At 45.1% G+C, this 17,942-nt stretch overlaps 1 protein-coding gene and 1 pseudogene across 5 annotated transcripts in view; both read right to left on the reverse strand.

Moving 5' to 3' along the window:
- TUFT1 (tuftelin 1) overlaps window positions 1-17,942 on the reverse strand; it is a 42,027-nt gene that overhangs the window by 21,654 nt on the left and 2,431 nt on the right. Inside the window, exon 2 of one of the 5 annotated variants that reach the window (XM_063651025.1) lies at window positions 54-192. The exons of 3 other annotated variants lie outside the window; for them this stretch is intronic. In XM_063651025.1, coding sequence (XP_063507095.1) covers window positions 54-170 — 117 coding nt within the window. In that variant the 5' untranslated portion in view covers window positions 171-192. Of the gene's footprint in view, window positions 1-53; window positions 193-17,942 lie in introns of those variants that run through there. One more of the 5 variants, XM_063651039.1, reaches the window with a different exon arrangement.
- On the reverse strand, window positions 3,731-4,979 carry LOC129027797 (small ribosomal subunit protein eS10-like; annotated as a pseudogene).

Genomic DNA, 17,942 nt, shown 5'->3' on the forward strand with positions numbered 1-17,942 from the left:
GGGTGGTGACTCTGGGACCACCCGACAGTTTTTTCTTTCACAACAAAGATTACCTGGCACATGGCTCTGTAGAGCTCTAGCAGGGCTACCCTGGTTCTTGGACTACAGGGAACACATTGCACGCACTCTTCTTTCTCTAGTTGTGGAGAGGTCATTCCTGGACTGCTCATCCTCAATCCAGAGTTTCTGCTCCTGACAACCAGCCAGCAAGTTATTGATGCACTTTACAAGACTAGCATCTTCTTCCTGAACTAAACTATAGGAAAGTACCTGAATTCAAACTCCCATTTCTATGAGCCACATGGAAATTATCCAAGTGAAAGCAGGCAAGATAATAGGTATTCATCTAGAGATCAACCTAATTTCAAAGAATGAAGCAGGTTTTCTTTCATAAGTCAAAGAAGTGTGTATGGTGTGTGTGTGTGTGCGCACGTGACTGCAGCCTCGACCTCCCAGGCTTAAGTGATCCACCCACCTCAGCCTCCCAAGTAGCTGGGACTACAGGTGCACCAATATGCCCATCTAATTTTTGTATTTTTTGTAGAGATGAGGTTTTGCCATGTTGGTCGGGCTTCAAAGAAGATTTTTTTAAAAAGGCCAGGTACAGTGGCTCACGCCTGTAATCCCAGCACTTTGGGAGGCCGAGGCAGGTAGATCACGAGGTCAGGAGATCGAGACCATCCTGGCTAACACAGTGAAACCCCGTCTCTACTAAAAAATACAAAAACAAAATGAGCCTGGCGTGGTGGCAGGCACCTGTAGTCCCAGCTACTCGGGAGGCTGAGGCAGGAGAATGGCGTGAACCCGGGAGGCAGAGCTTGCAGTGAGCCGAGATTGTGCCACTGCACTCCAGCCTGGGTGACAGAGCAAGACTCCGTCTCAAAAAAAAAAAAAAACACACACACACATAACACTTTGTGGGGAAAATTAAAAACCTGAAAGGAAAAATGTGGTAGGAGGAAAAAGTAGGGGCCTGTAGATTGGGAAGATGATAACGTTGAGAGAGGACTAACAAGGCAGAGTAGATCACCTGTACTATGCATGGAGGTGAATGAGGGGCTTAGCCACTATGGATCTCTGGTTCCCACTGGACAAATAAGGAGTGGGACCAAGTATATCTCAGGCTCCTTCTGGATTCCATTCTGTGACAGCATGAGGATGGAGTATATGCCTCTCCCAGACAATGAAGAGAAACAGGTGCTGGGCTATCCAAGAATGAAAGTGATCTTGAGGTCATCTGGTCATCCCCTGCCTTGAGGCCCAGCTGCATAAATGACATCTTACTGGTAACAGGTTTTAAGGAACCCTCGTAACCTTCCAAATGTCTGGAGAAGATAACATTCCAACTTCGTGGAGAAGAAATCAGTCTTTGGTGAGATACTTAACTCTTGGTGTTTTTATCGGTAAAAAGGGTATATTACCATCCAACTGAGGGTTTTTTGTTTATTTGTTTGTTTGTTTGAGATGGCGTCTTGCTCTTGTCTCCCAGGCTGGAGTGCAGTGACACGATCTTGGCTCACTGCAGCCTCTCTCTCCTGGGCTCAAGCAATTCTCCTGCCTCAGCCTCCCAAGTAGCTGGGATTACAGGCAAATGCCACCACACCTGGCTAATTTTTGTATTTTTAGTAGAGACAGGGTTTCGCCACATTGGCCAGGCTGGTCTCGAACTCCTGACTTTGTGATCCTCCTGCCTCAGCCTCCCAAAGTGCTGGGATTACAGGCATGAGCCACCGCACCCGGCCCCCAACTGAGGGCTTTTTTGTTGAATATTACTTGAAAATGTTGCCGGTGTGCTGGCTCACGCCTGTAATCCCAGCACTTTGGGAGGCCGAGGTGGGAGGATCACCTGAGGTCAGGAATTCGAGACCAGCCTGGCCAACATGGTGAAACCCCATCTCTACTAAAAATACAAAAAAATTAGCCAGACGTGGTGGTGGGCGCCTGTAATCCCAGCTGCTCAGGAGACTGAGGCAGGAGAATTACTTGAACCAGGGAGGCGGAGGTTAAAGTGAGCTGAGATCGCGCCACTGCACTCCAGCCTGGATGACAGTGAGATGCTGTCTCAAAAAAAAAAAGAAAATGAGAAAATGTATGGAGGTTACTCTCTGCCACACAGGAGGGTGGCACTGAAACATCAGCATCCTCCCACTTTTTGAATTGGAAAGACAGAAGACACTGTCACAATGGCCCTTAAACCTTCCCAACCCTAGCAAAGTAGCTGGTTTTATGAAAACACTTAATTCCTATGAAATAAAAGCTACATCCTTAGAGTGGCATGCAAGGCTTTCCACAGTCTAGGTAAACTCACGCCTCTTGCTACCATCTCTCAGTGCCCTATCCAATACATTCCATGGTTTCCAACTTCAGTGCCTTTGCTCCTATCATTTCCTGTGCCTTAAATATCTATTCTTCCCATTTTCACCTAGGGCATCTGCAAGTTCCTCGAGTTCATGTTCAAATGCCTCATCTTCCAAGATGCTACCCTGCATCCTGTGGGAAACACATCTTCCCCTCCCTGAGCTCCCACCGCGTCACAAGGCCTCCCACGGCATCTGCCTCTCAGTTATTTGTGTTTTGTGAAGAATTACCCCTTCTGTTAACTCCTCGAGAGCTGTTGTATGCCACAGCCCTTAGCAAAGGTATTTTCTGAATGCACAGAGAATGCTCCATGACATCTAGGTCAAGAAAATATTACAAAAGAAAAAAGAGGAAATGATTTCAAAATGGCCAGAATGGCTGCCAATTCTTCCTTCCCAGGACATACCTGCACTTTTATTAAAACACTATCTCGACCAGGAGCGGTGGCTCACACCTGTAAACCCAGCACTTTGGGAGGCCAAGGTGGGTGGATCACCTGAGGTCAGGAGTTTGAGACCAGCCTGGCCAACATGGTGAAACCCCGTCTCTACTAAAAATATAAAATTCAGCTGGCTGTGGTGGCAGGCACCTGTAATCCCAGCTACTAGGGAGGCTGAGGCAGGAGAATCGCTTGAACCTAGGAGGTGGAGGTTCCAGGAAGCCAAGATCGTACCACTGCACTCCTGCCTGGGCAACAGAGCGAGACTCCGTCTCAAAAAGGAAAAAAAAAAAAAAGAACACTATCTCCCCATACCTGGAGGCAGGCTGGGAAAAGGCAGGGCATCCTTCAGTCAGAACAAAGGGGTTATTAGCTAATGAAGGTCAAGTCTGGTCTGTTTCATAAACCTAGGCATTCCAATTGGAAGAGCATAGACAACTAGGCTGGGTTGGGGCACTGAGAGATGATTCCATCCAGCCATCAGAATTCCAGGTAGAGAGGAGAAAGAGGGTGAGTTGAAAATGTTCTCAAAGAAATAATGACCAAAAATTTTCAAAATTTGGCAAAAGACACAAACCTATAGATTCAAGAAGCCAAGCAAACTTCAAACAGAATAAACATGAAATTCATGCCATGATAGATCATAATTAAATTTCTGAAACTAAAGACAAAGAAAAAATCTTGAAAGCAGAGAAAATAACCTTTGAGGGGACCCCTCAAAGGTTATTTTCTCTTCGGAAATGACAGAGGGTAGAAGGAAGTGGCATACTATTTTTCAAATGCTGAAAGAAAAGAACGGTCAATTCAGAATTGACAAAGGAAAATATCCTTCAGAAATGAGGGGGAAATCAGGACATTCTCAGATGAAGGAAAACTAAGAGAATTTCTCACCAGGAGACCTACACTAAAAGAATGGCTTAAAAAGTTCTCTAAACAGAAAGGAAATGATTTAAAAAAAAAAGGAAACTTGAAATAATGGGAAGAAAGAAACATGAGTTGAAAAAAGATGGGTAAATACAACAAGATTTCCTTCCCTTCTTAGGTTTTCTTTTTCTTTTTTTTTTTTTTTTAAGTTTTTTTGGCTGTAAGTTTATTCAATGCAAAATAATCCTCTCCAATTTTACTGAGGTGGCTGACCACGTCCACAACCAAATCCACCTCTAAACTGGAATTCGGTTGCTGACCCAGCCCCAGCCTTGGCTTTGCTGTCGGCACCAGGCGGCACAGCACTCCGTCTGTAGGTATCTCTGTCCGCTTTCCCTCTTGTGAGTCTTGCAGGTCGCTCAGCCTTCAGACCTTTAGGCTGAGGACTTCCAGTCTCTGGACAGCTGCAGCATAGACTGGCAGGCACAATCTCCGGGGCAGATGAAGGTAATCACGGAGATACTGGATGCCCTCATTGGTAAGGTATCAGTAGAAATGTCTCCAGGCAAACTGTTCCTTCACGTAGCCTCGGGACTTGAGAGGCTGCATGGCCTTCATGACATGAAGATTGGGCACATCCTTGTCTGCTAGCTTCAGGTGCTTAGGCATGTGGACATCCTTCCTGGCCACCATGACTCCCTCCTTAAAAAGGAGTTCATAAATGGCAATCCGGTTCTTAGGCATCAACATCTCAGTGGCTGTAGGGGCCGGGGCTGGGGCTGGAAAGCCCCTCTTAGGTTTTCTAAGTTACATTTGATGATTAAAGCAAAAAGTATAACAATGTCTGATGTGGTTCTAAATGTATGCAGAGAAAATATTTAAATATGATAATATTATACTATTAAATATTTAGTATCATAAATGGGAGAAGGTAAAGGGATGTAAAGGAAGGAAAGGTTTCTCTTCTTCACTCAAACTAGTAAAATGCCAACACCAGGAGACTGTGATAACCTATGTATACATAATGTATAATACCTAGAGCAACCACTAAAAAGTCTATACAAAGAGATAACACTCAAAAACATTATAAATGAATAAAAATGGAATCCTAAAAAGTGTTCAGTTAATCCATAGGAAGGCAGGAAAAAGAAAACAGATAAATGAAAAACAGAACCAGGCATCATAGCTCACATCTGTAATCTCAGCATTTTGTCTTGTTTTTGAGACGAATTCTCTTTCTGTCACCCAGGCTGGAGTGCAGTGACGCAATCTTGGCTCACTGCAACCTCTGCCTCCCGGGTTCAAGCAATTCTCCTACCTCAGCCTCCCCCGTAACTGGGATTACAAGCTCCCGTCACAATGCCTGGCTAATTTTTATATGTTAGTATAGAGGGGGTTTCACCATGTTGGCCAGCCTGGTCTTGAATTCCTGACCTCAAGTGATCCATCTGCCTTGGTCTCCCAAAGTGCTGGGATTACAGGCGTGAGTCACTGTGCCCAGCCTGTAATCTCAGCATTTTGGGAGGCCAAGGTGGGAGGATTGCTTGAGGCCAGGAGCTTGAGACCAGACTGGGCAACAAAGTTGCCGCCTCTCTTCAAAAAAACATGTTTTTTTCTTATCCAGCATGGTGTTGTGTGCCTGTTGTCCCAGAAACTCAGGAGGTTGAGGTAGGAGGATTACTTGAGCTGGGGAGGTTGAGGCTGTAGCGAGCTGTGATCACACCACAGCACTCCAGCCTGGGCTACGGAGTAGGACCCTGAGGAGAGGAGCTGGGGGGTGGGAAGGGAGGAGATGGGGAGGGGGAGGGGAAAGGAAGGGAAGGTAAGGCAGGGAGGGAAACGGTAAAGGAAGGAAAGGGAAGGGAAGGGGAAAGGGGAAAGGAAAGGGAAAAAGCAGCTTTATTTGTAACAGCCAAAAACTAGAAACAACCCAGATGCCTTCAGTAGAGAACTGGTTAAACAAACTGTGGCACATCTGTTATTGTGGAATACTACTCAGCAATAAAAAGGATCAAACTATTGATACATGCAACAACACTCTCAGAGAATTTGCTGAGTGACAAAAGCCAGTCACAAAAGTTTACATGCTGTATAATTTCACTTGTGTAACATTTTTTAAAAAACAAAGTTATAGAAATGGGAAAAGGACTAGTGGTTACTAGGAGTTAAGAAGAAAGTGGGGGGAGGAGGGAAGTGGGTGTGGCTCTCAAAGGGCAACATGAGGGGTCCTTTTGGTGATGGAAATGTTCCATAGCTTGACTGTATCAATGCCAATATCCTGGTTGTGATAGAGTACCACAGTTTTGCAAGATGTTACCACTGGAAAAAATGGAATAAAGGATACGGGGGAATTCTATTATTTCTTATAACTGCACGTGAATCTATAATTATCTTTTTTTTTTTTTTTTTTTGAGACGGAGTCTCACCTTGTCACCCAGGCTGGAGTGCAATGGCACCATCTCAGCTCACGGCAACCTCTGCCTCCTGGGTTCAAACGATTCTCCTGCCTCAGCTTCCCAAGTAGCTGGGACTATAGGCGCCCACCACAACGTCCGGCTAATTTTTGTATTTTTAGTAGAGAAGGGGTTTCACCATGTTGGCCAGGTTGGTCTCAAACTCCTGACTTCGTGATCTGCCTGCCTCGGCCTCCCAAAGTGCTTGGATTACAGGTGTGAGCCACCATGCCCGACCTATAATTATCTTTTTTCTTAAAAAAAAAAAAAAAGGAATTAATATTCCTTCAAGTACTTTCAGGGACAAAAAGAATATAATGAAGAAAACAAGCATTTATAATCCTGCCACCCAGAAACAGCCACTATTAAAATGTTAGTGTATGCCTTATAATTTTTTTTTTTTTTTTGAGAAGGAGTCTCATTCTGTTACCCAGGCTGGAATGCAATGGCACAATCTTGGCTCACCGCACCCTCTGACTCCCCAGTTCAAGCAATCCTCCTACCTCAGCCTCCTGAGTAGCTGGGATTACAGGTGTGCACCACCATATCTGGCTAGGTTTTTGTATTTTTGATAGAGACGCGGTTTCGCCATGTTGCCCAGGCTGGTCTTGAACTCCTGACCTCACGTGATCCACCCGCCTTGGCCTCCCAAAGTGCTGGGATTACAGGTGTGAGCCACCATGCCCGGCCTTAAAATTTATAACTTTTATTCATCAAAAGACACTGCTAAGAGGGCTGGTGTGGTGGCTCACACCTGTAACCCCAGCACTTTGGGAGGCTGAGGCGGGTAGATCACCTGAGGTCAGGAGTTCAAGACCAGCTTGGCCAACATGCTGAAACCCCGTCTCTACTAAAAATACAAAAATTACCCGGGAGTGGTGGCACATGCCTGTAGTCCCAGCTACTCAGGAGGCTGAGGCAGGAGGATCACTTGAACTCTGGAGGCAGAGGTTGCAGCGAGCCAAGATTGTGCTACTGCACTCCAGTCTGGGCAACAGAGTGAGACTCTGTCTCAAAAAAAAAAAAAAGGGCCGGGCACAGTGGTTCACAGTCCCAGCACTTTGGGAGGCCAAGGTGGGTAGATCACAAGGTCAGGAGTTCGAGACCAGCCTGGCCAACATGTTGAAACCCCATCTCTACTAAAAATACAAAAATTAGCCGGGTGTGGCAGCACGCGCCTGTAGTCCCAGCTACTCAGGAGGCTGAGACGGGAGAACTGCCTGAACCCAGGAGGCAGAGGTTGCAGTGAGCCAAGATCATGCCACTGCACTCCGACCTGGGCAACAGAGCAAGACTCTATCTCAATAACAATAAAATAAAATTTAAAAAAACAGTGCATGGCAACTCACAGAGCAGAAGAAATTCACTATATGTATATCTGACAAAAGATGTCCAGAATATATAAAGAATTCCTACTAAACAAAATGATTAACATGGGATCCTGGACTGAATCCTGGATCAGAAAAAAGATCCAGGTAGTCTACAACTTTGTTAACAGCATTGTACCAACATTAATTTCTTTAAATGACAAACGTGCCATGGTGACATAAGATGTTAACATTGTGGGAAAACTGGATGAAGGGTATATAAGAGTTCTCTGTACTATCTTTGCAACTTTTCTGTAAATTTAAAACTATTTCAAAATAAAATGTTTACTTAAAGAAAGAGAGACAGCCAGCCAGACATGCAGCCCAATAGAAAAACAGGCAGAAGATGCCAACAGACACATCATCATGAGGATACCCAAACAGTCAATAAACATATGACAAGGGGTTCAACTTCATCAGGCATTATCAAAGAACTGGAAAGTAAAACCACAAAACAATGCCACAAAATACCTATCAGAATGACTAACATGAAACGGATACAAATAAAAATACGAAGTGTTCAGCAGATGTGGAACAACCGACACTCTGAGACACTGATGCTGGGATTGCGCAGCATCACAATCGCTGGAAAATTCAGAAGCATCGACCAAAGATAAACACAAAAGTACTCTAAGGCACAGCAATTCCACCACTAGTTACTCTACCCAACAGAAATGCAAATGTAGGATCTCAGAATATGATACCCCAAAATGAAGGCCTCGGAAGAAAAAAGTTTTCTCTGACTTTCTCCTGACCTCTTTTCTGGCCTTTCATTCCTCCCCTCCCCGACGCAGGGCTAGCCATAGAAACCAGAATCCCTCTTCTCAAGGTGGGTCATAGAAACCAGAACCCCTTTGCCCCAAAGCCAGCCATAAAACCTAAAAATATTACTCTGACTTTCCTCCTCTCTTTCTATTAAAAGCTAACCATAAAGAAATTATCTGGCCGGGTGCAGTGGCTCATGCCTGTAATCTCAGCACTTTGGGAGGCGTGGGCAGATCACGAGGTCAGGAGTTCGAGACCAGCCTGGCCAACATGGTGAAACCCCATCTCTACTAAAAATAAAAAAATTAGCCAGGCGTGGTGGCGGGTGCCTGTAGTCCCAGCTACTCAGGAGGCTGAGGCAGGAGAATCGCTTGAACCTGGGAGGTGGAGGTTGCGGTGAGCCAAGATCATGCCACTGCACTCCAGCCTGGGGACAAGAGCAAGACTCCATCTAAAAAAAAAAAAAAAATTATCTGACCCACCTTGCTTGATTTGAAGTCATAAGACCCCCATTCCAGAGAGGGCCCTGTCTCATACCCGGAAGGAATGCTTAGAGAGGTCAAGAAAATCTAGATAGACAGGCCTTGCTGGGTTTCCCCATTTAGTCTCTTAGCATTAGATCATACCCTTTTTGTCCAATCATACTTCTACACAGCTGCCTATACTTTTTCAAATCTAAGAATGGACTGCTTCTGATTCAGTAAGGCTAGCTTTTAAAAAATAATAAAAATCGAAAATTAAGAAAGAATGGATGTTTTCCTCTGTATATTTGGGTTTTCATTTGGAAGGTTCCTATGTCACCTAAAACTATGATCAAATAAATCTGTATGCCTTTTTTTTTTTTTTTTTTGAGACAGAGTCTCTCTTGCTCTGTCGGCCAGGCTGGAGTGCAGTGGCACGATCTCGGCTCACTGCAACCTCCGCCTCCCGGGCTCAACCAATTCTCCTGCCTCAGCCTCTGGAGTAGCTGGGATTACCGGCGTGTCCCACCACACCCAGCTAATTTTTGTATTTTTAGTAGAGACGGGGTTTCACCATGTTGGGCAGGCTGCTCTCAAACTCCTGACCTCAGGTAATCCACCCGCCTCGGCTTCCCAAAGTGCTGGGATTACAGGCGTGAGCCACCGCGCCCGGGCCTTTTTTCCTATTTTCTTTTGTCAGTGATTTTCAGCAAAACTTCCGAGGGTGAAGGAGGGGCTTTCCCTTTGCCCTGGCACATACATATGTTTCCCATAAAAGCACGTATACTAGAAAGTTCACAGTAGCATTTTTCATAATAGCCTCAAACCAGAAATTACCCACATGTTCAGCAAGAGTAGAATAAATTGCAATATATTCATACAATGGAACTTTGTACAACAATGAAAAAGAATGAAGCACTGTACATGCAACATCAGTAAATCTCACAAAGATGTTAAGCAAAAGAATCCAGACACAAAAGTATACTATATGATTCCACTTATATAAAAAGCACAAAAATAAGCAAAACTAATATAATTTGCACTTTAGAAGTCAGGATAGTGGTTACCCTTGAGGTGGAGGTAAGTGGTAATTAGAAGGGGACATGAGGGGGCTTCTGCAGTGCCCGTATGATTTGTTTCTTGATCTGGGTGCTGCTTACAGGAATGCGTCTAGTTTGTGAAAATTACTTGACTGTACATTTGTGATGTATATATTTTTCTGTATATATGTTACTATTAAATGTTTTTAAAAACAAAAAATCAAAAACTCCTTATTATGGTATTAGAGTCCCCTTATGATCAGGACCGTCACAGTCTATACCACATAAAATGTTTTGACTCCCTCCAGTATCCCCATGTACCCTGCACTCTATCCCCAACTTTTTCCTGATCCAATTGTAGAAGGCATCCAAATCCAAGTCTGTTTCTGCTAACGGGTCTTCCAGTGCAATACATGCTCCCACCTCCCCAGAGGTGCGCATGTTGCTTTCTCCGACCAGGGTATCCTCTCCTCCCTTGCCTCCTTGGAGAATTCCTGCTCAGCCTTCAAGGCATCTCCTCTCTGAGGGTCCAACCCTTATCCCAGCACTCCTCTCTCAGTCAGAGCACCTACTGCAACCTACATATCCTGCACTTTAACAAGGAGCCCATTCTTTTGTAACCATTCATTCATCTCTCCTGATAAAATCATAAGCTCCTTGAAGACATGGATAGCTTATTTAGCACAAAGCCTGGCCTAGAATAGGTTCTCAAAAAAATATGTTGTTGCATGAGTTCCAGGTGATATGTTCAGGGATTTTCCCAATTCCCTTTGAGAAACTCCAGCTCTTCAGTTTAGAGGAGCAGTATGGAATACTGGAAAAAGCAGACACAGAAAAGTAGCAGAGGAAGGTCAAGGAAAAACTGAGCAAAGACTAAGAAGGCAACTCTAAAAAGAAATAACAAGTGGCTAATGGAATAGGAAAGATGCTCAACCTCACCAGTAAAGGAAAATGCAAATTAAAATGCTAATGAGCTATTTTGGGGGGATTTCATTACATTTACAGAAATATAAAGATAAGACATGTAGAAATATGTTCACAGTAGCATTGCATGCAATGGCAAAATACCAGAAACCACCCAGATGGCCCACTGACAAGAAAACAAATTTTTAAATTATATATTATTATTATTATTTTTGAGACAGGGTCTCACTGTGTCACCCAGGCGGGAGTGCAGTGGCATGATCATGCCTCACTGCAGCCTTGACCTCCCAGGCTCAATTGATCCTCTCACCTCAGCTTCCTAAGCAGCTGGACTACAGGCGTGCACCACCGTGCCTGGCTAATTAGAAAATGAATGAATAAACCCTGACATATTAGTACAATGAACTACTATTCAGCTGTGAAAATAAATGAACTATGCAACATGCATTGACAGGAATAAATCTCAAAATAAGTGTTAAGTGAAAAAGCAAGCTGGGGCCGGGTGTGGCGGCTCACGTCTGTAATCCCAGCACTTTGGAAGGCCGAGGCAGGCGGATCACTTGAGGTCTGGAGTTTGAGACCAACCTGGTCAACATGGTGAAACCCCGTCTCCACTGAAAATATAAAAATTAGCTGGGCCTGGTGGTGCATGCTTGTAATCCCAGCTACTCGGGAAGCTGAGGTGGGAGAATCACTTAAACCCAAGGGGCAGAGGCTGCAGTGAGCCAAGATCACGCCATTGCACTCCAGCCTGGGCGACAGAGTGAGACTCTGTCTCAAAAAAACAAACAAACAAACAAACAAACAATTTGGGCTGGGCACAGTGGCTCACGCCTATAATCTCAGCACTTTGGGAGGCCAAGGCAGGTGGATCACCTGAGGTCAGGAGTTCAAGGCCAGCCTGGCCAACATGGTGAAACCCCATCTCTACTAAAAATACAAAACACTGGCCAGGTGTGGTGGTGGGCACCTGTAATCCCAGTTGCCCGGGAGGCTGAGGCAGGAGAATCGCTTGAACCGGGGAGGCAGAGGCCCCAGGGAGATAAGGAGAGAGGTGCAGTGAGCCCTGTGACACTCCTATAATAAAACATATAAAGGGAAGGAAAGAAAAAGTACTAAACTTGGCTAGGCATGTTGGCTCACGCCTGTAATCCCAGCACTTTGGGAGGCCCAGGAGGGCAGATCGCCTGAGTCCAGGAGTTTGAGACCAGCCTGGGCAACATAATGAAACCCTGTCTCTACAAAAAGTACAAAAATTAGCCTGGCGTGGTGGTGCACACCCGCAGTCCCAGCTACTAGGGAAGCTGAGGTGAGAGGATCAATTGAGCCCATAAGGTCAAGGCGGCAGTGAGCCAAGACTGTGCCATGCACTCCAACTCAGGTGACAGGGCGAGACTCTGTTTCAAAACAAAGTACTAAACTTGAAGTCAGAGGCAGGATGTCTGAGTCCTGATTGATGACCATTAATCCTTGAGCAAATCACTTAAATCTCTCTGAGCCTCAGTTTTCTGTCTGTAAAATGAGGGTGATAATTCCACAACCGACATTTTAGGAAGAGTAGATAGATGTGCAAGAATGATGTAAAAGTGATTTGCAAACTATAAATCTCTTCACATGGGTGAAGCAGCACTACTCTCCCAAGTAGCTCTGGAAAGTCTGCAAGGGAAGAGGGTAGATGAGGTAAATTGTCTAATGGAGCTGATGAAAAACCTAGGGCTCTCTCTGGCACCTCATCCTCCAGAACTGGAGAATGCATCTTAGTCAACAAGGCCACAGACCTTGGCCTGCACCCCCAACCCAGAGTCAAGGAGCAAATCCTGGGGCTCCTCTCTGCTTGGTGCACTTAGTTGTTTTCTGGAGCAGGCTTGCATTTCCTCAGGACTGTGAGCAGGCTCCAGGGAGCTTTAGGAACACCCCAAAAATATCTGGCAGGGGGGTCTCCACTAGGGACTCTAAAAGGCAAGATGAGAAGTGGAGCCTTCTTCTCTAGGGAAAAAGGAGCAGTGCTAATCACAAGGTAAGCAGCCTCTAACCTCATAAACATTTTTGGGAGAAGCCCAGCTACCTCCAAATTATAGGCAGCCTCACCACTCTGTTCAAACAAATCTCCAACTCTGACTCACTCCTCAAAGCAGGGAGGGGGTAAACACATAGCTGAGGGGTTAGAGATCAAGACGCCATAGTAGAGATAAGGAGATAAACAGGGAGGCCCCAGGGAGATAAGGAGAGAGGTGCAGAGTTCTCACATCACAGGATCATGTGAATAGGGAAAAGCCTGCGTTCCCCCAGCTCTCACTCCCCAGGTTTTACAGGGCTCACTAGGACTGGGTAGGAGTCAAGTGTAAGGTTCTTTCTAAGAGGAACTAAAGGAAGTGGAGATTGCTCCTGAGCTGGAAACCAGCAACCTTAATTTATCTTCACCCTGTATCCCACTCTTCCCCCACTTTGCCCCTCAATCCCACCCACTTTCCCACCCCAAGTGTACATGGCCTCTCAAGCTGCTGGAGGAGCAGTCACCTCAGTTTCCCCACTTTGAAAGATGGGAGGCTGGGCACAGAGGCTCACGCCTGTAATCCCAGCACTTTGGGAGGCCGAGGCAGGTGAATCACGAAGTTAAGAGATTGAGATCATCCTGGCCAACAGGATGAAACCCCGTCTCTACTAAAAATACAAAAATTAGCTGGGCGTGGTGGCGCATGCCCATAGCTCCAGCTACTTGGGAGGCTGAGGCAGGAGAATCACTTGAACCTGGGAGGTGGAGGCTGCAGTGAGCCAAGATTGGGCCACTGTACTCTAGCCTGGTGACAGAGCAAGACTCCGCCTCAAAAAAAGAAAAAAAAAAGAAAAAAGAAAAAAGAAAAGTAGGAATAGCCAGCCCCTTGTAACAATGGCACCCAAGTGATCAGGATGAAGGAAGTCTCATAAACTCAAAGAACAGAGCCGGATGGGATAGGTGGGTGCCTACCCTCTCCTTGAGTGAGGCTCGCACCCGACTCAGCTCATCAGTCTCAGGTACATGGTCCTGCCTTCTGCAGTGCTGCCTAGGCCAGAGATGGTCCTTTGTGGAGTATGACACAAAGAATCACTCCCTTTCTTCCTCCCCAGATTAGCCAACAAAACAGGTGTTTGCTTTTCATGTGGCTGCCTACCCAGAGGCATGGGCTGGACAGGCACTATGTAGAGGGCTCACCAGGGTTACTGTGAGGTGAAATGAGAAAAAGGATTTGAGGTGGCACCCTACATGGGGCAGCCTTTCTCATTACTTGGAGCCCTAACAAAGGAAAACACTGGGCCTAGCAGTGACAGTGTGTCCGTAGAGGGAAGTGAGCTCCTGAACCAACTCTGAAGGAGACACCCACTTGCTAAGCCAGTCTCTCTCTAGGACACCTGCCTAGCAACCAGCAAACCTGGAATGAAAGGGCAAGTTCCTCAGTGCCCCCTCTGCATCAAAGGGAGTGGCTCTGCCCTCTCTAGTCTCTGACTACCTGCTTAGTGATTTTTGCTTCTGTGCCCCAGACCCAAGAAAACCACGTCTCTTTTCTTCCTTCATCAACTCATCCCCTTCCTACCCTATATTGTCTCCTCTACTTCCTGCCTCTGCTGGCCAGGCTTAAATCTGGGCCACCAGCCTTCCTGGCACATACCTATTTCCGCAACTGAACCTTCCCAACCCCTAGAAAACAAAGGTATTTCACAAGCCTCTGCACTTTGACCCAAAGAGGCATGCACCATAATTACTAGTAGGCAAGGAAGCTCATCCCACCTCTCTGAGCACACGTGTCTGGAACTGAAATCATCTGGGTGCACGCCCCCCTTCACCCTGGAAAACTATGGGCAAATGTTAGCGCCAAATGCCTGATGATGAGGTAACTCTCCTCACTCAGAGGAGATCCTTCCTTCTCTGGCAAAGCCCAGCATTCCCCAAATTCCTGGCAGGCTTGGTGACATCAGAAAAATGCAGTGCTCCTGAAAGTGAGAACCTGGCAATAAATGGGAGAGATGGGATGGTGTGAGGAGAAATTTATGGGCTGTTTAGGACAAGTTTCATGAGTAGAAGGAACAGGCAGCCACCAAACTTGAAAGGCTCCTCTGCTCAGCAGTTTTCCCCCACACTCAGATGTCATAGAACCAGGACTTCCACGTTTTAGAATACATTCAGTCCTCTGGAGTAAGCAGCAATGGCTACAGATGAATCCTCCTTTAAAATGCAAATATTCTGACCCAGCAATCCCACTCCTAGGTATTCCTCTCCAAGAGAAATGAAAATATATTTCCACACAAAAACTTGTACACCAAAGTTCGTAGCAGCATTATAAATGATAGCCAAAAAGTAGAAAGAACCCAAATGTCCACCAGCATTTATCCATGACAAACACAGTTGTAATACATCTAAATAATGGAATATTATTCAGCCATAAGAAGGAATGAAGTACTGATTCACATTACAACATGGATGAACCTTGAAAATATCATTCTAATAAAAGATGCCAGTCACAAAGGATCATATACCGATGATTACATTTATATTAAATATCCACAATAGGTAAATCCATAGAGAAAAAAAGTAGACTGGTGGCTGCCTAGGGCTGAGGGAGATTGGGGGGAAATGGGGAGTGACTGCTAATGGGTCAGGATTTCTTTATAAGGTAAGGAAAATGTTCTAAAATTGATTTATTGATGATTGCACAACTCTGTGACTGTACTAAAAACCACTTGGTTATATACTTTAAATGGGGTATATGAATTATATCTCCATAAAGCTGTTCATAAAAAATTATATGAAGCTCATGGTAAGGCTTCAATAAATCACAGTTCTAATTTAAAAAATAAAAGAGAGTGAGGCTCTGGAAAGACTTGGTATTAAACTACTTGAGCTTCTGAGGCCCTAAAGGAATGTCACCTATTCCATAGTAAAGACAAGTCTTCAGATTGCAGCTGATAAAAAAATTCCGAGTATACCCAGGTGTTGAGAGAAGCTCTCTGGCCAAGACAAATCCAAAAAAAGGAAAAGAAAAAGAGAGAGAGGATGAAAAAAATGCAAATAGTTCCCAATTAATGTAAATTTCAAAATGCATTAAAGTAATGGTAAAGACAATAAAAAGATGCTGTAGAAAAAAAAAAAGAAAAAAATGCAAATATTCTAAGGAAAGATAAAACTGATATATTACTTAAAGAAACCAGAGCAGTAGGGGACACCAGCTGCCTTGGTCATGAGGTCTAAAAAAGAAGAGGAAAGATGCCCAGGGAGAGATGCCAAAATATGAACCCTGACCCATCATCAGTCTAAGACCAGTACTGGCTGAGTAGGACTAGCAAAGGTTACTCAGGTCTTCACCCTGGGTCTATCTGTAGGCCTTCCTCTCACCCCTGGGACTCTCCACTGGTTGAGGGACCTGGATCATCAAGGAAACGAGAAAGAAACAGGAATAAACAAAAGTCAGCATAATGAGGAGGAGCAAACCTTGCCCAAACCAGAGAGTTCCCAGACTCTTCCTCCATCCCTTGGCTGGTTGCTTACAGGAGGTTAATATAGTCTAGTGCAAGCCAGTAGAAATAGAAAATAATAGCTAACCTCTGAGTACTTACCACATGCCAGGCACTGTGCTTCATATTTTGTGTGTATTAGCTAATTTAATCCTCACAACTACCTTATGAGAAGGGTGCAATTATTATCCCAGTTTTACAAGTGAGAAAACTAAGAATGAAGAAATTAAGTAATTTGCCTAAGTGAGCTTGGGCAAAGCAGACATCAAAGCCTGATTAGAGCCCACCTTAGTCAGATTCCCAGAGCCATGCTCTTTTTTTTGTTTGTTTGTTTGAGATGGAGTTTCACTCTTGTTGCCCAGGCTGGAGTACAATGGCGTTGATCTCAGCTCACTGCAACCGCCACCTCCCGGGTACATACGATTCTCCTGCCTCAGCCTCCCAAGTAGCTGGGATTATAGGTGCGTACCACCACACCTGGCTAATCTTGTATTTTTAGTAGAGATGGGGTTTTGCCATGTTGGTCAGGCTGGTCTCGAACTCCTGATCTCAGGTGATCCACCTGCCTCAGCCTCCCAAAGTGCTGGGATTACAGACGTGAGCCACTGCACTCGGCCCAGAGCCATGCTCTTGACCACAATGCTATTAACAGAAACTATGGTTTATTACATTACCAAAAATTGTAATACAATCACACTGGGAGGATAGGAAGGAAGCATGTGAGGGGTGGGGGTATAGATTTTCCTATAATTCCTACAACAGAAGTCAATAGATGTCTAAAACTGATAAACCAATTAAAATCACTGTAAGCATATTATTTAGAAACATGGAGGTAAACACAAAACAGCTCAAAGAGTAGAAAGTGGTAACTTCCATGAAGTGGAACTTGTAGCAGGGGACTGCTATTTTCTTTTAAAAGCCTTTTGATATTATTGATACTTTGATACTTTAAAATCATGCACATATGTTCCTTTGATAAAAAGTGATTTAAGAGGCCAGGCACGGTGGCTCACGCCTGTAATCCCAGTACTTTGGAAGGCCGAAGCGGGCAGATCATTTGAGGTCAGGAGTTTGAGACCAACCTGGCCAACATGATGAAACCCCATCTCTAGTAAAAGTACAAAAATTAGCTGGGCATGGTGGCCCATGCCTGTAATCCCAGCTACTCAGGAGGCTGAGGCAGGAGAACTGCTTGAACCAGGGAGATGGAGGTTGCAGTGAGCCAAGATTGTGCCACTGCAACCCAGCCTGGGTGACAGAGTGAGACTCCATTCTCCTCCCGAAAAAAAAAGGTGATTTAAGGCCAGGTGCAGTGGTGCACACCTGTAATCCCAGCACTTTGAGAGGCCGAGGCAGGAAGATTACTTTAAACCAGGAGTTCAAGACTAGCCTGGGCAACATAGTGAGAACCCATATCTACGAAAAATGAAAAATTAGCTAAACATGTTGAGTATGCCTGTGATCCCAGCTACTTGGGAGGCTGAGGTGAAAGGATCCCTTGAGTCCAGGAGTTCAAGGCTGCAGTGAGCTATGATCACACCACTGCACTCCAGCCTGGGCAACAGAGTGAGACCCTGTCTCAAAAAAAAAAAAAAAAAAAGTGATTTAAAGAAGGATGGAAAGAAGGAAGAGAGGGAAGGAGGGAAATGAAATCAGAGATCATCCATGGTAAAGTCTAATGTCACAGACATCCGTTCTTTTGCCACACAGCTTCCATTCCCCTCCACTGATAACAACACTTGGGTCTTTGGAGAATCTCCTTCCATCACTGTAATCTGGGGGGCCTA

Source organism: Pongo pygmaeus, chromosome 1 (assembly GCF_028885625.2).
Source record: "Pongo pygmaeus isolate AG05252 chromosome 1, NHGRI_mPonPyg2-v2.0_pri, whole genome shotgun sequence".
NCBI lineage: Eukaryota > Metazoa > Chordata > Mammalia > Primates > Hominidae > Pongo > Pongo pygmaeus.